This window comes from Lygodium microphyllum, chromosome 1 (assembly GCF_053477565.2).
Source record: "Lygodium microphyllum isolate KBCC chromosome 1, Lygodium_microphyllum_v1.1.10, whole genome shotgun sequence".
NCBI classification, from domain to species: Eukaryota; Viridiplantae; Streptophyta; class Polypodiopsida; order Schizaeales; family Lygodiaceae; genus Lygodium; species Lygodium microphyllum.
In genome coordinates, this window is record NC_141135.1 from 99,235,201 (window position 1) to 99,257,981 (window position 22,781).

The window sequence follows — 22,781 nt, forward strand, 5'->3', positions numbered from 1 at the left end:
AAGTATACTTGAAGGACATATGTGGCCAACGCATATGTTTGGGGAAATCATGTGGATCAGACCTTTTTGAACCACCCACCATCCTATCATTCTCTCCCTTCACATTCTTCCAAGGCTACAACTCCCAGGTAGGCAAGTTTGGCATCCCCTTTTCAAGTGCATGTTCTACCTTTCTACCAACATCTAAGAAGCTAGATGGGACGAACTACCCTCTATGGTCATGCAAAGCCAAGTGCATCCTTGACACCTACGACCTTTGGGATCTTGTTGTAGTCCCTATACCCGGACTTACCATGGATCCCCATATTAGTGCCACCTCAAACTCCGCAGCTTTATGGGATTGGTTGAATGCTAGAGCCTACTCTTTTTTCTTATTGGGTTATGCAAATTCTATGCTCGTGCATGTAAGACGTATTTGCACCGCCACAAAGGTTTGGAAAAGATTGGCAACTCTACCAAATTTAGACATTTGGGCATCCTCTATCTCTTGAGTTGAAGCTAGGGCTCTTTGTCTCCCAGATTCCCCTATGATGAGGGATCACATCAACAAGATGGAGGAGATTCAAGATGAGCTTATATCCATTGATAAGAACACTGTTGCAGAGTATCCTGCTATGACACTTCCCTCACATCTTCCCTCACCAAACCATGATCTATTCTACACCAATCTTCTCATCTCTTGTACATGGGAGACTATTGTTTGGGACCAACTAGGCCCATTAGTACTTGAGCAAGATGTACATCATAGGGAGATAGATTCTAGCGAAGACACATTACATAGCCATGCTTTTGCGGATCACATACAATTAACGAACAAGCCAAGTAGAAGAAACGGAAGAGGAAGAAGCCAGAGTCATCTTCCAACTCTAATATAGATTCTGAGGGGAAGCTCAAAGGACATCCAAAGTGTCCTCATTGTGGGAAGACCGTGCACCCCCAAGATAAGTGTTGAAAGAAGTACTCTCACCTTCATCCAAGAGCAAAGGATGGATCTACATGGGAGCCTCCGTCTACCTCTACTTTGACACCAACTATTATCACTAAGTAAGTATTTCTTCACATTCACCAAGTGGAGGAGCCTTCTTAGGCTGTCTCGTCTTCTAAGCAGCCTTGGCTCATTGTCCATTGGTGGCCACCTATTTGATGAAGCTTTCATCTCAGGAGGGAGTCTTGCTCTTGGCTAGCATTCTTCATAAATGGACTTCATCAGCATTCTTCCTACAACCCTCAAATCCACATCGTCTTTGGCCTCACCACATCTAGGCTCTAAGAGGGGGTGTTCCCTATTAGCAAATGTGTGTCTTGTACCATCATCTCCTACATGTGAGCCTCGGTCTGAGTCAAATGAGGACATTAGGAGCTTTGACACTATGCTTGTCTATCATTTTATGTGCTTTAGGCGCTTTAGATGGAGGGTACAGAAATGCATTTCTTTTTGGGCATTGTAGGCTGTCCTGTGCAACTTTGGCCACTTGATTACCAATTGTGGCCCCATTTTTCCTATTTATAGGCGGTCTACCCTCTCATTGATTCACCACATCATTGTAATCGTTCAGCCAATCCTTCTCATTTTCTTTCACCCCCCTGCTCCCATCTGGCACCCACACTAATGCTTACTGTTGCAAGTTGGGCCTGACCATTGCAGCCATGTATCTTTCAGCCATTACAGTCAGTTTGTTCCTTCTTTCCTACGTTCATTCAGTCTTCTTCTCCTCTTTATGTTCACTTTCCCTTTCCTTTCTGTTGCACACCCTCACAGAATGCTAGTGCGGCAAGATGCTACTTGACAACACCCTTGTGTGAGGGGGTGAGAGGATCAAGGTGCAGCTGAGAGTGCAGTAGACAGTGTGAGAGTGAGAGAGATAGAGTGAAGCACGACACCCAATAGAATAGACTGAAAGAGTGTGTCAAAAGTACAAAGTACAACCCTTAAACCTTAGGGTTCTAGAGGGTGTTCACACCCGAACACGGTAAGTGCCCATAAGTGTGTAACATAAGCACATACGAAAATAAGACTATAAGTCTAGGGGAAAAAACCTCTCCTACCTAGAGTAAAAAGTGCCCCAGTGTCCTACTGATCACCAACACTCCCATATGAGCGTAGGCGTAAGTGAGGCGTGAGTCAAATACCCAACACCTTGCACAAGAATTGTTCACTTTCCCACGTGGTCGTCTACAAGTAGTAATGCATGGATACAAAGTGAAAAGGATATTATCTTGAGGACAAGAGAAGACCAAGCTTATTAATGAATATAGATGAGGGATGACATCTCCTCTCACAATCATGTCAATGCCCAAGGCCAAAGAGGAGCAAAGGTCTCCTCTCCCATGAAGGTAAGCCGTTCCTTCTAGTACTAAATGTTGTGCCCCTCTTGTCTATATCCTATCCCTCTAAATTTTCTTTATTGAAATCGATTGAGTGTGAGTAAGTTCTAAATTATCTGTACATCTTTGAAAGCCTCAGTAATGCTTTAATCTGCCCAATGTCCAGTTTGATGGGCCTCCACCCATGACCTTGTATCAGCATGTCTGCCACTCTGGCACTAGTGAGCACATCCAAAAGAATCCACAACATGGGTTTCTAGGCAAACTTATTTAGAGAATATGAAGGGTATATAGCTCTTCAAACAAAATGGGAGCAAAGAGGTGCTCAATTTGGGTATATCTTCTTACTTAGCACAAATGTTGTCTTGAATTTTTGGGCTACTTCAGTGGAGAATCTGAATCAAATTGGGATGATTCAAGCACAATTTGGTGGAATCCCTGCATTTGTGCAATGCTTGGTAATATTCAAGACATCCCCTTTTCTCATTGCACAATGAGATATTGAAAACACATACGATCATAAGTTCTTAAGCCTATGTACACACAAGGTTTGATTTTTTTTTTAGCATTACTGCAAAAATATATTGTTTCGTACAGCAAGATGTCCCTAAGGGTTTAAGAATATTTTGTTAATGACACAACATCATTTTCTACCCAAAAGCTTTCCTTCAGGTTTCCTAGGGCAGGTAACAATAAAGCATGGTTACTCTAGAAACTACATGTATAGGAATAAAATCAGATAGCACCTTGAAGTTGCGTGCAAGAAACTCATACAAAACTCTATCTTTCTCATCTTTGCTTAGTTTGAAAAGACCCATCAAGACATTCTTACGTTCCAATGCAAGATACAGCAATGCACATTGCTTGGGATCTTTTGCTGCTAGATATTGAGCTCTAGCCAATTTCTCTACCTGTCAAAAGGAGAAAAAACTCATTAAAAAGATCATCAGAATTCAAGTGCTCTCTCCTCAAAAGGCTGAAAAAATGCAAACAGACAAAAAAAATGAAAAGCCCACTGCAATAATCAACTCTTGCAAATCAAGTGGGTAGCCCATAGCTAGCTCATAGTTGTTGACCCTTTTTGACAAACATTAACGCTACACTGTAGAGCCAAAGTACAAAACAATCTTCAATAATCTAAGTAAGGGATTTTCTAAACCAATATACTAACACTTGCTGAGGCACAGAGCAGAACAAGAATATAGAAAGAAGTGATTGATCTACTTAGCAGCTCATGATAAATCTCATACTCTCATTCTTAGCTGTGTTGTATCAGTCAGCCAAAATCCAATGCCTAGTGACCGCATAGCAGGCCATGACAGCTGATCACCCAAGCACACATCTACTAGTGTATCCTTAGAATCTGATTGAAGGGCCCATGCCATAGCCTTTGTGTCAACAACAAGACCTCCCATGGGCACACCCTCTCCAGTTCTTCTGAAAGAAATGCAATGTAACACCTCTAGAGACAACCAAAACCTGAAATCGAACAGTCAAAGAAACAAGAAATGAATACCGAGAACAAAGTTTGTTCACAATAAGACTATTGCACTAAACAAGCTATTTCAGGGATTAACCAATACTTGTAATAGGTGACAATGAACGAATTCCACCAAACCAGTGTCACAAAAACATGGTGATCATATATGGCAAGATGATATGCATGCATCTGCTGTAGGACTTTTCCTAAGATTAAATAGTTTCAGGAATGACTCAAGAAAAATATTAGAGGTCCAAAAATATTTCAAAGCCACATTACATGCACTGAAATACAGCAATATGGTGCACCAATGCTAGTGAACTTGAATGAATTGATGTGAGTGCTTGTGACTTGTTCAATATCATTTTATCTTTCAAATTGAAATACATATGTGATAATCTCGCCACTAAGTAAATACCATGGTATAAAAGGCCATTACATACAACTAAAGAAAAAGCCCATCAATCTCAACAAAGATGTCAAAGACCACGCTAGTAGAACAACCAATCTAGCAATCAATAATGTCGAACCATGTGGAGAATCCCTAGACGACAAAAGGTGCCACATCCCTTGGTATTAAAGGCCTCACAGCTTCTACTTATGTGATCTATCTAGATCACCCTCTAGTCTCCCATCTAGCTAAGATCTCTATCCATATACGAGTGACAAGAGGCTGCCTCCTAATCGTAGGCATGGAGGACTCTAAAACCAGCCTTCCTTCTCAAATGGGGTGGTAAATCAATTAAGAACTTAATTATAGCAATTAAAAAATTCACAAAATTGAAATGCTCACTTTATCATATAATTTTGGACATTGGATAGCCTGTTGCCCCAAAACTAGCACCCCTTGCGGTATTTCTTTAACTTTTATTGCAAATGGACAAAGTATAGCTGAGATCCTCCGACTTCTTCCACTAATCCAAGTGCCTCTTACTATCAAATTTGACAAGCAAGCCTCCAAACCAATTTGCCCCTTGGTTTTGCCTAGGAATTGGCCTTCACCTTGCTGCTTGAAAGACAAAATTCAGCCCCAAATCTTATCTTGGCTGGCTAGCCTCTTAAATCTCCCTGAAATTCCTCAATTTCAACTATTGAAATTCAAGTCCTAGGCCCTCAATTTTGAGCATACATCCTAAGGTGGCTATCAAAATCCTAATTTTCGCTTTAGGATTTACAACAAAGATTGATTGAAATCTCTTTCTCCAATAGCTCAAACTACTGGAAAATGCAAAGATAACTTGAGAGACGGTTGGGGGATGAGAGAGAATGTTGTAGAGAGAGCTTTCAGAGTTTCATCGCAAGAAATTTCTGAAAAACTAATGCTGCCCTACTCAAACAGCCATGGAAGCACTCACCTACAGCTTAAGACCACTAGAATGACTACTACCCCAGCCTATATGCTATCATCTACACTAGAAGGACCTTAAGCTACTATCACCTAGTCTTGGAAGAACCCAAATTGTTGTCACATGCTATAGAACTAATCCCTCGTGGCTGCAAATCGCATCAATAACCTCTCCTTGCTCTCTAATAGCATGTTCTTCTCTCACAATTGTTGGAATAGACTTCCACCACCCCCTAAAAACGTTTTTCCCACTTGCATGGGCAAGTTTTGCCCAAGTGGTAGTCTTCTAATCCCATTTCTACCATTATCTAGCTTATTAATTTAATTTTGAGAATATTAATTTTGAAAATTAATTTAATAATTATTCTAGTGCTCCAAAAAATTAATCCTACTGGCCAATAATTAAATTGGCTAGGCTAATTTGTCTTTCAAGTATCCCTAAGTAATTATTGACCCTTAGACTCGTATTAATTAATTAATTAATGCCTAGTCTCTAATATCACCACTGACATTAGTAGTCAATAAATTGGTCTAAGCCTACATCTGACAGTAGGTACCAAGCATAACATATTACAACTTTTTCCTTTGACTCCCACCACATCCTTGGGGTCCTTGGCTTATTACCATGAAATAACTGCCCTATGCATCACATGTGCTAAATAACCTTACACATTTGATTAACACCTTAATCAAATGTTATCATCAAGATTAGAGCATCTCAAAATTTCACCTCCCCGTGACAGGTTCCCCAAGTGGCAAGTGTGGAACGCCTCAACCGCATGATCAAATCTCTAGGAGCTCATTGGGAACCTCCACCATTGGCACAACAAGAAGAGACACTATTAGTTGTTTTTCACCGATAAGTGCCCTTGAGTGTGCACAACTCTTGCATAGCTCTAGTCCTCCATTATCCAATCACTACATGGACCCTCAGATCGGCTCCAAGAAAGCTCTCAACATTGTTAAGAGCCTCAACAAATGCTTCTTGCGCCTAGGTTTACCATAACTTGTTATTAATGCAAAATGGTAACCCTCAATGCTGGTAAACCTCTCACCTTGGCTTCTTCCCCACTTTGCATGTTTGTTGTCGATTGTGCCATGTGACTCACCAAGAATTTAGTCTAAATTCTGCACCAATCCTTCCACCTATAATCACTCTGTTAGTGGCTTATCTATATAGTGCAAAGATACCACTGATCTACTGACGAGGGAAGCCTAGCCATGCCATGCCCTCCAAGAAGTTCCAATCAACCTTCTCATAGGCCTTCTTGAAGTCTAAGAGGAGCATTGTTACCTATTGGGCTTTGGCCGCTATGATAGGCCCACTCTGAAGCTTCAAAGAAGGTGAAGATGTTATCCAAGATGCTCATCGTGGATGAAGTATGTCTCAATGTCATGAATGATGTCCAACAATCCAAGAGAATGGGGCAAAGTCAGCTGTCAATCATCTTTGCCAGTGCCTTGCAAGCCACTAATAGTAAGGTGATCGACCGCCATGAAGTCAACTCCAACCTGTCCCCCCCTTTGGAAAGAAGACTAACTAGACTTGCTTGCATGCTGCCTAGCATCCGTCCTAAGCTGAAGATCTCCTAGAAGGCTCATAGCAAAGAGTCCTTCCCTTACTCTCAATAGGCAAAGAAGAAAGCCCTAGAAAATATGAAAAGCCTATTAGTAGTCATGTTTGTCATGCTTGGTCATTTCTTGCATTTCCAATTACTTGAATTTCGTCTTCTAGTTGAATTTTGTGTGCATTTCTTGCATTTCCAATTAGTTGCCAGCCCTTGCAAGTGCATGCCTGCCTCCTGACTGCCCAACATCCCATGTCACTATTTGCTGGATTTTTCTGTGCAGTCAGTCCCCGACTATTTTCAGCACATCGGCCAGAGTTAGAAGCCATTTTGGCAGGTTGGCCAGATTTGGAGACATTCAGCTATTTATAGCTAACCCTCCTCACTTGGCATATTCATCTTCTTTTGTTCCGTGCCAGGTGCTCCTTTGGTTGCTGCAGTCATCTCCATCTCAAGCGTGGACAGCATGTTGGATATCCTCCATCCCATCACCATCACCGTCACCATCAGTGCTGTTGTCATCATTACAACCTGATCCGGTGCCCTCACTGATGCCTCAAGCTGCATGTAGGGACTGATCAGTCCTCTTCTTTGTATTCAGCATTCTTTTCGGTCAGTGGAGATTTCTTTTATTCTTCTCCTATTGTCTCTCTCTCTCTCTTTCTATGCGTGTTCATGGTCCTCTTATTTTGCATACTCTCATATGGTATCATCACCAAAGTGAGCACACAAAGGTACCCCTCGATGGAAGACCCAAAGTTCAAAACGCAGATTTTCAGCCATTTGCCCCTTGCTGGAAACGCAGATTTTCCGCGTTCAACTGATCCATACAACTTGGGCAAAGCATCTGCAATCATTTTATTGCAAAGATATAGCAGATTTCCACGATTTGGGACCACTTTGAGCAAAACGAAGATTTTTGCAGGTTTTTGTAGGTGTTGAAGATGTCTTATCACCAGTTCAATGGCTTTGATGACTCTGATGAGATCTCTTATCCCTCCTTTGAGAGGCAGTGTGATCATCATGAAAATTGGAGGTCCCAGCCCGATTTTGAATGGGAACCTTCTCCTATCAAGTCACACAAATCAAAGCAGTCCTCTCCTCCTCCCTCTCTCCATGTTTCCCATAGGGCTCACCCCCTAGCCCTAGGATGCCTATGATAGCACCATCAGTACAAGTGCATGTTCTTTTGTCTCTTCCCAAAGAAGACTATTTGGACAGATCAAATTATTCACTATGGTCATGTAAGGTGAAATGTATCCTTGACACCTTCGATCTTTGGGACTTTATTACCCACCCTATTCCTCATCTCATGGAGGATCCCAAAGAGGAATCAATTATAGACTGTACAGGATTCTGTCCTGTTGCATGTGCACAGGTTTCAACAAGGAGCGAAAGTGTGGACAAAGCTTGCTTCTTTATACCATCAGAAGACATTTTCCCACTAGATTAATCTTAAGAAGAAATTACGGATGCTCGCTATTGATGACTCTCCTTCCATGAAGGAACACATCAACAGACAGGAGGACATGAGGGATAAGCTTTCTTCCCTCGGTAAGATCACCTCTTCGGAGGATATGCCCATGATTCTTTTGACTTAGCTACCCTCTCCGAGATACGATGTCTTCTACACCGGCCTTCTTACATCAAGGACCCGTGAGACACTTCTCTGGGAGGAGATTTCCTCACTTGTCTTGAAGCATAACGAGTATCTAAAAGAGGTAGCCAATGGATCCAGCTCCACGAAGGCTTTTATTGCAGGTACAGGAGGGGGGACAGAGGAAGGAGGAGAAAACAAAGGCTAAGCCCAAGAAGGAGACACCGGAGCATTCTTCAAGCTCTGACATAGATTCAAAGAGGCCTTGATGCCCACACTCTAAGAAGGGGACTCATCTCGAGGAAAAGTGTTGGAAGAAGTACCCTCCCATTCATCTAGGAGCAAAGGATGAAACCACGTCATTCGGGCCTTCCTCTACCTCTACATCAACTTTTACCCATGAATCCATGTTCCTTCATATCCAAGTATTGGAGGAGTCTTCTTCAATGGTCGACCAATCTTCAAAGCTCCCTTGGCTCATTGACAGTGGTGCTTGGAGTCATACGACTCCACGAGGAGATATGCTACAGGATATTCGTCCATCTGAGGATTTAGTCACTACTGGTTATATTTGTTTGGTGCCTATTAGTGGTGTTTGCACTTTACCGTTATTGCCAAACCATTCCTTGCACTCCCTTTTGGAAGTCCTACATGTTTCAAACTTGGGCTTTCCACTCCTCTCAATTTATGGCTTTACCAGACTTGGTACTCGGGTTATCTTCACCGAGCAGGTCATGTTTATTGAGGATTCTTCTTTAGGAGTTGTCTTGGCGACAAGTTGAAAAGTGAGCGGGCTTTAGAAGCTCCATTCCCCTTCTCTTATGCAGGGTCCTCCACAACAATTGTCTATTGTTGCACCTATTCCCGCTTGTGCACCATCTATTCCACAAGTTCCTTCCCATCCCCCACCCTCTCCTTCAGTGCTTCCCTCACATCCCCCCCCCCCTTTTCAAAGGGGGGCAATCTCAATGATGCGGTTGTGGGTTTCCTAGCTCCTAGTGTTTCATAGGGGATTCCCACGATCATAAGGAGCTTCTTCATTGGCAATCTTCATTAAAGAACTTCATCGGCCTTGGCACTCTTCCAGTCACCCTCGGATCCGCATCTTCTTTGGCCTTCAACCACATCCAGGATCTGAAAGGGAGTGTTAGCCATCATATTTGTCATGCTTGGTCATCTCCTACCTATGAGCCTCAATCTGAGTCAGACGGGGATATTAGGTCTAACATGTCTATCATGTGTTCTAACAAAGGAGGCAGCTCATTCTAGAGCATGCATTTCTTCTTCTAGTCAAGTTTTGTGTGCGTTTCCAACCCCTGCCAATGCCTTCCTACCTCCAAACTGCCCAGGATGCCATGTCAATCTTTGCCGGATTTTTCTATGCAGTCAGACTGCATTTATTGCAGTCCCAAGCTATTTTCAGCAGGTCAGCCAGATTTAGAGGCCATTTTGACAGGTCGGCCAGATTTGGAGACACTCAGCTATTTATAGCTGACCCTCCTCACTTGGCATATTCATCTTCTTTTGTTCCTTGGGAGGTGCTCCATTGGTTGCTACAGTCTTTTCTATCCTCAGCATGTACAACAGGCTGGAGATTCTCTGTCTCTGCCACCGTCAACATCTCCATCACCATTGGTGCTGCTGTCATCATTACAGCCTGATCCAATGCCCTCACTGACGCCTTGGGCTTCGTGCAGGGGCTGATCAGTCCTTTCTTTTGTAGTCAGTATTCTTTTCGGTTAGTGCAGATTTCTTTTATTCTCCTGCTGTCTCTCTCTCTCTCTCTCTCTCTCTCTCTTTGTGTTCATGGTTCTCTTCCATTCCACACTCTCATAAAGCCCATCCTAAGTGAAAGGGAAAATGAGTAATTGTCCTCCGTCACTAGGGATGGGATGCAATTCCACTCCACAACAAATCACCCGAGTTGAGACCATTTCCCAATGGAAAAGCTGTCTACAGAAGTCATGGGCAAGTTTCATCGCCTCCTCAGGGCATAACCTGGCCCTCTTGTGCTGATCACATGAGCTATAATCTGGTGCAAGGCTGGTGCACCTAGAAGATTCCACCAAATCCCATCGTAGGGAACTCTCCTCCTCCCAACACTGATGTCGAGCCTGGAGAGCTATATCCTAACAAATGGCTTGACTTCCTATGGCTTCTACTACCTCCTTTGCAATCCCTCCATCCTGTGTCCACTCCCTTGTCCCGAGCTGTCTGATTTGTCTCCTCATGCTTGTATGTTGAATTTAGGATCCAACGTGAGCAGGGATCATGGACTGAAGCAGGAGCATCAAAGGGAGGACAATAAGAGCATGATCTGATAAGGCTGTCCCAGTCAACTGTCCCACTTGCCCTCATCATGTGCAGCTCCACTCCCCCATATTGAACCTATTTAACTGCTGTAGCAGGATGCCACCCAACTACTTGTACCCCCTATAGAAGTCCAGAGAATCATTGCACATGCGGAATGCCAGGCCCCTCCAAGCATCATGCACTCCTACTGTGAAAATGAAGGCATCCCGTGCCTCCTGCTCCTCATCTGCTATCCACTGGAAGTCCATGCCTCTGCCCTGTTCTGCTCAACATATCTGGTCAGGTCCCCTTCCCCCCAAGATGCAACACTACACAGATCAATTCGGTGGATACACAAATGATGGGTCTATGAGGTTACCATGTTACATTAATATGCAAATGTCCGATGCAATGAGTACTGCTATTGTCCAGATCAGAGTAATCTCTCACACCCTCATGTGATTATAGATTGGGAGGTAGTCGGTCATTAAAGACTGATTTAAGAAAGTTTCAACTTTTGAGGAAGCTGTGAATGTCACAAGGGTTGAAGATGACAAGGTTTGAGTCAATTATGACATGACATAAGGCATGTTTCACTTTCAATATTAGCTTCAGAATACTCAACTTAACCCTGGTGATGCAAAACAACACAAGAAATGCACGAGATTGTTGTTTAAAAATCTAAGTTTGAATCTAATGGGTGGAAATGCTGTAAGAGACAGAGGATACATGGCTGCTTATCAGCCTAATGAAAATCTAAAATGAAGAATTATGCAGTGTGAGAAATTTGGGTTATAGACAAAGTGGAGTGTATCATTCATTGATTTGACCCATTGCTGGAACTGTGGAGAATGGGGCTACACTAGTCCCAACTGTGATAAACTCATAAATGACAAGGGACAAGGGACATCCAAAAGCAAGGTATGAGCCATGGGGACAGGGACAGTATCGTTTCAGAAAATAACACAAAACTGAGAAGATGGATCGTTCTATCATCAAAAACTTGTGTAGATGAGTATGCATGTGTCCATCACTACATTCTCATGCTATCATGTGAAAAATGCGAGTGTGCACTGTATATATGTTGATGTGGGCCGTTTCAAATTCAATTTTTCAGATAATGTACTATGTGACATCAAATTTTCAGGCTCCATTTGCCTGCCTGTGTATGTGTGAAAACAGGAGGAAAAACAATCCATTGAAACTAACCAAGAACTGGGGGAAAATCTGTGATTTGAACAACAAAATTAAAAATATTGTTTCTGAGAAAAAACTTCCCCCATCCATCTCAAACAAGGGGACGAGACAGGGGAGCCACAGGGACAGCTGTGCAAGATGGGACAGGGGGTATCCCCTCTTCTAGCATGCCTACCCTCCACATTTTTCCTTATGGGGCGAGACAGGGGAGCCACAGGGACAGCTGTGCAAGATGGGACAGGGGGTATCCCCTCTTCTAGCATGCCTACCCTCCACATTTTTCCTTATGGGGACGGCATTCCTGCGTGCCAAGTTCCCCCTCCCAGCAGTGAAGTGACTATGGATAAACCTGTAAGAAGAGGAGTTGATATGTATGCCCTTTCAAGCACCTTGCTGAACCAAAGCAATAGGTATAGAATTGAGATTAAGTGAATGCCTAATGAAAATGAAAAAAAAACATACAAGCAGTCTCATAAAGGCAAAAGGGCAAAGCACAGGTGAACCTTATTTGAATAGAAGGACCTACTGCAATTCATGTGTGTCCTATTTTTTATGTATACATGAAGCCAGTATTATGGTAGCAGAATAAAATTTACAGTGGAAAAGGGGTATATCAAATTGGAACAAGAGATTATCAGTGTGATATTTGCCTAAAGCATCAGAAATTGAAGGTGCCTTTGCTATGATCCATGATGGTTCTTACAAAAATGTAAAGAATGGTATTAGAGGGTCTTACACGGGGTTAGCACATGCAAATACCCAATTACACTGATGGGTTATTTAAAGTGTACAAGGACCTGATTAGGGTACCATTTGATAAATACATATCTGTCGCCTCACCTTCACCTTCAGCTGCCATGGCTTCCCCTCTCTCTCTCCCCTCTTTCTCTCTCTTTTCATGTCTTTCTCTCTCTTCTCCTAGACTTTCTCTCTCCTCTCTCTTCTGCAATCTTCTTCCTTCTCTCTCTCTCCTTTAGGTCTCCTTCATGACAGTTGGTATCAGAGCTTAGTTCTTGATCCTTCCTTTCTCTCTCATTTCCCTCAAATCTAGTCTCATTTTCCAACAATAAACCCTACTTTTCAAGTACACATGCACAGATGGCAGCTTTCTTGGAAGACACACAGGAGCTATGGTAGGAGGCTTGGCCAAATCTGGAGGCAAGGAGACAAAAATGGCAGCTCGTTTTCAACTTTGAGGTAAAATTTTAGGGGTTTTTGGGTGAAGAAGGTCACTACAGGACTTAGTAGAGGTCTACATTGGTTACTTTTTAGAAAGTGAGCCTTCTTCTTCCCTCAAGCTTCTTCAAGGCTCCATGGAAGAGCTTCCCTTCTACCCTCCCTCTCAAGCTCGTATGGCATCCCAAAGCATCAGATCTTGCTTCTCCATGGGATTAGCCACCAAGCCACAACCCTTCTTGGATAGGTCAGCATTTTTCTAAGCCTCTGAGGCTGTGCAAACTGTGCTATGTACAACAGCAAATTCCCCACAAGATCAGACTTCTCTTTGAAGCTATGGCTTCAAAGGACACTTTATTAACCAAGAGCACCAATGAGGGAAGGCAACCCTACCATTTGCAAGCCCTAGGAGGTCAAATATCATCATGAAACAAGCTCACATTCAGCGCTGCATCTGTGTGTTTACAGCAATCTCCTACACTCATGAGATCAACAATATTCCTGATGTTCTTGTAGCACTCAAGTTCCTTCAGAGCATCTGCTGCCATCTTTGCCCTGTAAACACTTTCTGATTGCAAAACCCTTGGGTGGAGAAAATGCAGGATTCCCACGAGAGGACTCTCTTTTCTGAGCTTCTAGAACCTGGTCTGGTGTCTCATATGCTGCATAAAACTGCTGTCTTAGGGGTGCAGCTGATTTGACAACTCTCACAAGTGCTCCAACTACCACATCCTGCAACCTTTGTTGAGTTCCTTGCAAAGGTGAACTGGATGACTCTGGAACCTCTCTGGCTCTGTTACATCATAGACAACAGATTGCTCAATAGGCTCATCCCATTAGTCACAGAGGACGATTTAGACCTGGCAATTGCAACTGGACTTGAGCTGGACGAGCTGTTGGCTGAGCGCCAGGGAAAGAAGCTTTTTGATCTTGACCCTCCTCGTGGTCCTTTTGGCACAAAGGAAAGGCCAGCTATCATCCAGTCAAGGTACGATGAGTGGATTGTGGGCTGCTCAAGAGGAGTTGGAGAGGATGAGCATGACGTTCTCTGGTTTAGGTTGAAAAAAAAAAAAAAAAAAAAGAGTTGCATGAATGCAGAGTTTGTTCTCAGACCTTTAAGCTGGAAGTTGTCGGACCAGGAGGATCTCCCGGAGGCCATCACCAATAATTTACTATAGCCACTCAAGATTCTTCATGAAATCAAGGCCCATTCCATGACTCCTTCCTGGGTTCTCACTCCCCAAACCATTGCACATTCGCAGAAACACGGCTTAGCAAAAATACAGTTCTTTGAGATCCCATGGCTTTCAACAGGGCATGGTGTTTGTCATTCTTGTTGGCCATTGTCTTAGCCATTTCACAATGCAATTTACTTGCCTATATTAACCACCTGTCTATCAAGGTTGACACTGGGTACTTGATCATGTTGGAATAGTTGGCTACACAAGGAATGTGTCCAATGTAATGGCAGCCAATTTTTCATTTGCACTGTTGGAACAATTGCAGATTGCAATGTCTGACCAATCGTGTTGTGATTTTGGAACACCATGGCATTTGTAGCCTCTTGATTTGATCTACGCTGTTCAATTGTTGATGGTCAAATAGCCCCATATTTTCCAGTTGCAGTGGAGGGCAGGAATGCTGCATAATGAGCCTTTGCTTTAGGGCTTGCTCGAAATACTCCACTCTAATAGGTTGTAGCAGGCATATGGTGGAAATGAGCCTTGGGAATGCTGACTGGGGCACTTCCAGGATAAGGCCTCTTCAGCTGTTGTCTTTGATGAAATGGTGAGATAGGTGTGGCAGGAGACAAAGGGCCAAAATTAGGAAATTCGTGACTTACAGAAGGAATAACATTTGGATGTGATATTGGCGGTACAAGATTGATCACTAATGCATCCAATAGCAGATGACTCAGAGTTTCGACTCACTTGCAATGGCTAGAAAATTCAGTGCAGTGACATCTCCTATGGAGGGCAGTGTTGAACCTTGATAGTCTAACTAGTCCACAAATCCCAGCATTTGGTTTATGGAAGGAATACTTTTGATTAACAAAGATAATGCTTCTGCTTGACAGAGAGAATGCTTATACTTGATTGCCAGAGATCAACTTCAGTGTTTGTAGCTACATGAGCTTATACTAGCTTGATCTCTTGCTACAGACTGGCAAGCTGTCAAACAAAGAAACAAATTGCAGCAGTAACTTAGATTTGAAATTGTTCGAGACATACAGTTATTGTAATTGGTATATTGATCTGTATTAGGAACCCTGCGTTGGCAGAGGAATTGTCTGCTGCTTTAGAACGAATACAAGTACAACTATATAAGGAAGTGGCTTGGTTGGAGTACCACCATTGATGCTAGTCTGTATTATAGTAGTATCATTGTAATGCATTTTAAAGTTTGAGACACTATAACTTGCAGCTTCAAAGCTACAGCAAGTGGGCAATCTAGTGAACCACATTCCATAGACAGCGCGAATATTGATACAGTTCTGGGGACCGAGGGTTTACTACTGTCTGGTGCTTCAGGGACAAAACTTTTACACCTTCTGATACTTGCCAGTTTTCAGGTACAAATGGTCACCAAGTCAAAGTCTTAATGACCCTGGAGAGGTCTGAAGGTGAGATTGAGGCAAATGCACCTATCTTGGCAGGCAAGCAGCTCACGTGATCAGTAGTGGGCCTCTTAGATGTCCCTGAGTTGTCCAGCACATTGCAGTTTGAAGGCCCAGGCTCATGAATAAATGGAGGAGGACCATGTATTCTCACCCTTTGCATTTATTGTGACAAGTCCACTGTTGATCTTGATGCTGAACTTGACGCGTATACCCTAAAAGTACTCTGGCATCCAATCCCTGCATGGTAAGCATGTTGATTGCTCAGCCAACAAGTGCTTAGCTTGGGGAGCTTGTTTGCTGCCACCAATGCTGCAGATTTGCAGATGTTAAGTGGAGAAAGCATTGGATCATAAGTCTAAATAACTTTTAACACACAGTGAACAGTGTGCTGTATAGAGTGAGCAACATATAATAGCAAACAGCAGTATGCAGATCTGATTTTCAGTAGTAACACTAGGGATCTTTTGATGCTCTGATGTGGCAAACAATATAGGTCAGTTGCCGGTGCTAAGCTAAATCACATATGGCCAATTTTGATAACCAAAGTATTGTACAATACGACTTTGGGCAACACCTAGGCTATGTACCTTGTCATGAGGGTGGATCATATTCCAATGGATTTGATCAGCAGTATGGCTATCATGGGCAGCATGATTATGGTCATTATGGACAGCATGATTACGCTTACAAGCACTCCTTTATGCAGCAACATAGTTCTTATGCAAGTCATGATCATGGACATGTATATGGTAGCTCATACAGCATTGGTCAGCAACATGCATATGGAGATTCTTATGCAATGCAGGAGCAACAAGCCAGTGATTATGACCAACATCATGCCGATACCTATACTCATGGACTTGCCATTCATCATATTTATGGTCAGCCTAGGATACAAGGACACCATTGTAGTCATGTTGGACAGTCATCGTGCAATCTTGGGCAGCATGTTTATGGGCAACAATATGGCCAAAGTTTTGGTAATAGTCAGCAACATGCATATGGAGATTCTTATGCAATGCAGGAGCAGCAAGCCAGTGATTATGACCAGCATCATGCCGATACCTATGCTCATGAACTTGCCACTCATCATATTTATAGTCAGCCTAGGATGCAAGGACACCATTGTAGTCATGTTGGACAATCATCATGCAATCTTGGGCAGCATGTTTACATTGGTATGACCCTCCATATGGACAGCATGAGCATTATGGTCATGGGCAGCTATCTGTTTTCAAATAGTTTTGGGCCTACATTAATTGCACCCATGCATGACCTACCTGGGCTGAAAGTACGCTCAACGAGCTCCGTTTTGACATGCGGAACATCTCATTTGGAGTTGCCCATGGCAAGTTATGATCAATTTTCCACTGCAGGCCTGTTCGGGACAGCATGCTGTCCAGTGTTGTCCAGCCCTTCTTGTTTGGAATTGGTGCCTATCCTTGTATTGAGTTACCTTCTTCCCTCATGCTCACACTGCATACATGCTCATAGGCCACCGTTCCACAATATTTCACACCCCCCACCCAGTCATACCAATACGTCCTCTTTTTGTTTTTGAGGGCAAAAACCTTCTGGGTCGGGACAGAATGTAAAGAATGGGATTAGAGGGTCTTACATGGGGTTAGCACATGCGAATACCCAATTACACTGATGGGGTATTTAAGGTGTATAAAGACCTGATTAGGGTGCCATTTGATAAATACATATCTGTCTCCTCACCTTCACCTTCAGCTGCCATGGCTTCCCCTCTCTCGCTCCCCTCTTTCTCTCTCTTTTCCTGTCTTTCTCTCTCTTCTCCTCGTATTTCTCTCTCCTCTGCTCTCTTCTTCTCTCTCTTCTGCAGTCTTCTTTCTTCTCTCCCTCTCTTTTAGGTCTCCTTCATGACAACAAAAATCCATGATGAAGCTTCTGGAGTTATTTTATACGATCCTAGAAGTTTCAGAATGCATTGTAATAAAGTGCTATATGCCACATGGGAAAGGGGATCATCGATTGCCTTGAAGATTAAAGGACTAAAGGAGATGATCTGCTTGTGGTAAAGCAGGTTTTAGGAGGCTCGCAAACTAAGGATATAGCTCTAGGGAAAGGCATCAAATTGAAAGACTGCTCAGCCACTTTGAAGCTTGGAGTCTCAATCCTATTCAGAGAAGTAAGAACGAAGAACTTCACAATATGGGTCAACAAAATACTTCCAAGATCTTTGTGGTCGAGGCAAGCAATCCATTGTATTTAGGCAGGGAGAGCTTGCATTTAGAGCAGCGTGTTTGTTGACATAGGAGACTCCCAAAGTGATAGAAAGGCCCTTTGTCAGGAGAGTGGCTAAGTACCGATGTTGCTTATGAAAAGTGTTGATCTTATACTCATAAGAATACCCCAGAAGGAAGAGATTTACAAGATTCTTGAAGCTAATGATGAGGGAGCATGTTATGTGTAATGTTCACCATCCTCTTAAACACAGCTTGCACAAAATCATATTGCAGGGTTTTGTTTAGCCCAGCATAAGGAGAGATGTTGCTCATTAGTACATGTCATGTCTGCAATGTTAACAGATGAGTAAAAGAGTGTTTGCTCTATAAGCAAAGAATGTATTTTTATCATATGGTGTTCATGAAACATTGCCTGATGGGTCCATCATAGATATGCCCACATGATTGTCCTGTGTCTTTCTTTTTGAAGTTGGGTGTATCAAATCACTACAAGGATTCTGTTTACCATTTGTTTTGTTTCTCACAACATCGTATGTCATGGTCTTCTAGCTAAGCATTTAACAGTGGAATTGGACATATATGTAGCTTTGAATCCAAATTTCCAGCACTTACAAAAATGAGACTGACTGAAATTTTACAGCCACTCTTGAACTACCATATTAGTATTGAAAAACCAGTTAAATGCTCAATGTTTCCACCTTGAAATTCTTAAACCAGCAGCAAGTTCACTGAAGATTCCACCGTGGGCATTCCTCACCTCTGACCTGGAAGATCAAGACTAGCATACTCTTTGGCCTTGAAATCTGAATTCAGCTTTTCCAACACATCTGCTACTGCTAATAGTTGAAATTGCAGGTCCTTAGACAGATCAAACTTATCTCCAAACTCTTCAACATGTCCTTCAAGTTTTTGCTTGTCAAATATCAGTAAGTTATCAGTAGCATGACTTGCAGTGGTCCTGTCCACATCCTCAAAATAATATAAACCGCCCATCCCTGACAAATCTTTTTGACTGTCTTCAGCAAAACTAGAAGTCCAATTCATTGAAAGCTTGTGCTCCAAAGAGAACTCAGTCAAGTTTGTGTCATCCTTTTTCATTGTCTCTGGCTGAAGAATTTCCATAAGATGCAGAGGATGCACTTGGTGCGAACTATTCTCCATATTTTTTGAGTGTAAATACAGCTTGGTCATCATTCCTTGAAGGTGTGAAAGGTACATTCTAGCCCGCTGATGATTCCCTTGAAAAAAAGTAACTCTTAACATCAAATGTATTGAGTGCAGCAGTCAAAAGACCTCAAATAACTACATAATATTCTAAAAAATTAAAAGATCTTAAAACAATAGCAGAATCAGAAAGTTATTTGCAACAGGATTTTAATGTTACACTTATCGTGTTCCTTTTGGTCATTCTAGTGTGAACAGTCGGTGCACATGCACTTTTAACTTTACGTGCTGGGAAGGATTTTGTTCCTATCTGACCACCTTTGTAGCAATGGTACTCAAGTACCTTAGAGGTTTTGTAATTTCACTTTGATTCATTATTCTTGATAACATGCCAGTATGCATGCGTGCACATGCGCACTTTTTTTGGGTGAAGAAGTTTGAATTAATGAATTGGAATATTTACAATACAAACACACATACCCACACACACACACACACATGTTGAGAAACCAAGTCATTTAGTACATTTTTCCCCCCACCATTCCTATTTTTTATTTCCATTTACAAACCCAAAAAGCCTTTCTAGGCACCTCCCAGGAGAGTCCGGTGCCACCCGAGAAACTTCAATGGATGCCACTCGAGACAACCTCCGCTATAAATACAGCACCAGCTCCAGCCCTCACCATCCCACTCATTCATTCCTTCCGATATTCTGTCACTCTCTCTCCACATTCTTCCCTTCTCTCTCCAACCTCTCCACTGCTGTTCACACCCCTCAGGAGGACATTACAATTCGTGGCTAGTTTCCACCATCTCCATCCAACCTACTGCAAGGTGCCTTGTCTTCATCACCCTAAGGCTTGCGTGTATGGTGGCAGACCTCCTCTCTCCTGCTGGCAACCTCATTCCACAGATGGCATCAGCTTCTATAGCTCTAGGCATCTGCATTTGGGGTTTTCTGGCCTCCACATGCTGTGTTTATCCCTTTGGTAACTGCTCCTTTACATGTCAGCTCTACTCCACCTGGCATCATCGATCTGCCTGTATTTGGCAATTCCTCCACTTGGCATCATCTTTCTACCTGCGGTTGACAATTCCTCCACCTAGCGTCAACACTCCATCTAGTGTCATCTTCAGATTTGTGTTTTCCAGACTAGAGGCTCTTGCTTCATCTAGCGACCTTCACCATCATCAAGCGTCAGCTATCTAGTCATATTTTACTATCTAGACCCCTTTCTGGCATCGATAATAGTTCCAACAAGCACCTCCTATCTCAAGAGACTGCGTTTGCAGTTCCTACTCCACCAAAGGTTGGATTTCTTCATCAAATAGGTCATCATGTTGATCCTCATCTTCCAGAGTACATATTCGTAGCTGGTTTTCATCTTCTTCCTCGACTCCGACAGCACCTCATGACTACCTTCTACTCCCTCAACAGCCATCTTCAGCATTACCTTCGATATCCTACTACCAAAGGAGTGCATTGCGCTCCCTTCAGTGTGTAGATTCCCTATAGGTGCTGCCACCTAATCAGAGATGACAGTGCAATCATCTTCAAAGCTTTGGCTTCACTATATTAGCTTGATTCGCTTAGGATGATTCAATGATTCATCATTCATCATCTTCTTCTTCTGTGTTTTCTGGGTTTCTCTTTTCTCTCATTGTTTGCAGTACACACACTATGTTTCCCTCCGCAAACCCTACTATCTCTTCGGTTTTCTTTCATAGCAACCATATTTTGACATGGTATGAGAGCTAGAGGTGCTCAGAGAGCCAAGAAGATCCTCTGCATCAGAGAAGGCAAAGACAAGTTGTAGAAGGGGCAACATCTTTTGATTTACACCCCCCCCCCCCCAAACAATTTCCACTGCATCATCGAGAGTTATAGTTAGAAACTGGGTGGGGGCCCTTATACCTCCCCTTCCCAGGAGGTCACCCATCCTAGTATTGTTCACACCACTGCACGCTTAACTGAAATTTTCCCATAATTGGACAAGTCATCTAGCCCCCAAAACCTTAAGGTAATGGATGACCTCTGGTCTATCCAATTATGGAAATCTTCCTCCATTTGGCCTAGGATTCAAACCTAGTCTCAACACATTGCCACTGCACCGATAGTGAGCTAATTTTCTCTAGCAAGTGTGGATTGCTTTTCCAACACCTGCCCTCAAGCCACACCTTGGTTGAGGTCCTAGTCCACCCAAGCTCAGCAACCTGAGCTCCGATACCAAGTTAGAAATTGGGTGGGGGGCCTTGTACCTCCCCTTCCCGGGCGGTCACCCATCCTAGTATTGTTCGCGCCACTGCGCACTTAACTAAAAGTTTCCCATAATTGGATTAGCCATCTAGCCCCCAAAACCTTAAGGTGATGGATGACCTCCAGTCTATCCAATTATGGAAATCTTCTTACATTTGGCCTAGGATTCAAACCTAGTCTCAACATATCGTCGTTGCACCGATTGTGAGCTAGTTTTCTCTAGCAAGTGTGGATTGCATTTCCAACATTTATCCTTATCTTCTTCTCTCTCCCCCCTTCCTTTTACACATTGACATTGTGGTGCTATGGCTTCTCCTGACAAACAGTCCACTAGGTGCTCCTAATGCGGCAAGAACAGTCATACCACTCAAGACTATCAACTTTGACCTTTGCTCCCCACACCACTAGAGTATATGCGTCTACCACAAGGTACTTCTTGTGCAACATCTCCCTTTCGGGCCACAGATTATTTTGCATCAACTATTAAAGTATTACACTCCAGGCAATAAGACGCATCCGATGTGCCATGACCTCCTAGAGACCGCCTACATGCACTATGGAGGTTTTCCACATCTATTTTCAGGTCCAATGGCTTCCACAGCCACAGCCTACAATTCTGCAATCCAATGCTCCACCAAGAGACAATGATTGTTGGATACCATCTTCTCATCACTCCCCTCCTTCAAGAGACAGATTGTTTGACTTCTTCCTCTTCTTTGGCTTCGTAGCCCCCTCCATTGACAAATCATGGTTGTTGTCCACCCCTGGCTCCCCTGGAGCTATCTATTTCCTCATCCCCCTTATCTTGCTCCACAGGCAACTCCTCCAATGCAAGACTGGAGGATATTCTATGTGATAACCCTACCTCCACTCCCTCTTCTTGTCACAACTCTATAGAAACAGAATTTGTATCCTTTTTCATTAATTTGTCTATATAATGATTTATTAAATTTGTTTCCTTTGCACTAATTAGATATAAAGAAAAGTGCATTGCAGCTGGCCACTGATGAGTGGTCACAAGTTATAGTGGACCCACGCGGTGGGTTAGAGAAAAGATAGTTCACACTTCCACCTATATGGCCCAATTGGGCGCCTGTGACCAGAACTCACGCATATCAGGGTTAGACTCGCACACAGAAAGGATTGATGCCTTGAAGTGTGGGCTAGATCTGCCAGAACAGACAGTTACAATCAACAAGATGGCATGATCATGAAATGCTTGTACAATGTGCATGTGTGGGCTGAAAGCTTGAAATGCACATTTCTTTGCATAGGAAAGTCACATGAAGATTCTAATACTGTTTTTGCGATGTACACGGAAAAAGCTTTCATATGACACCCATATTGGGGGGTCTCTAAATTTTAAGAGCCTCGAATTAGCCTAAAAATGCTAGTCCTAAAAAATAGGGATGTCATTCTAAAAATAGTAAATTCTATACTCTGACTGTGCTTACTAAATTTGGTTGTTTCTATTCTTGACAATATTCAGCCCAAAAAGGAAGGCCATAGAGAAGAGACAAGTGTCAAGACACTTGTCACACAAGCTTCCA

At 42.9% G+C, this 22,781-nt stretch overlaps 1 protein-coding gene and 1 pseudogene across 5 annotated transcripts in view; one reads left to right on the top strand and one right to left on the bottom strand.

Annotated features, from left to right (window-relative positions):
• LOC148041447 (transducin family protein / WD-40 repeat family protein) overlaps positions 1–22,781 on the bottom strand; it is a 134,430-nt gene that overhangs the window by 84,384 nt on the left and 27,265 nt on the right. For all 5 annotated transcript variants that reach the window (XR_015691117.1, XM_087679649.1, XM_087679656.1 and 2 more), the window contains exons 4-6: positions 18,568–19,048; positions 3,576–3,804; positions 3,072–3,236 (exon numbers count right to left, since the gene is read on the bottom strand). Coding sequence is in view for 4 of the 5 variants with exons in the window: in XM_087679649.1 (XP_087535775.1) it covers positions 3,072–3,236; positions 3,576–3,804; positions 18,568–19,048 (875 nt within the window). In the remaining variant the exon portion in view is untranslated. The remainder of the gene's footprint in view (positions 1–3,071; positions 3,237–3,575; positions 3,805–18,567; positions 19,049–22,781) is intronic.
• Positions 13,751–14,148, top strand: LOC148041448 (cytochrome c oxidase subunit 5b-2, mitochondrial-like; annotated as a pseudogene).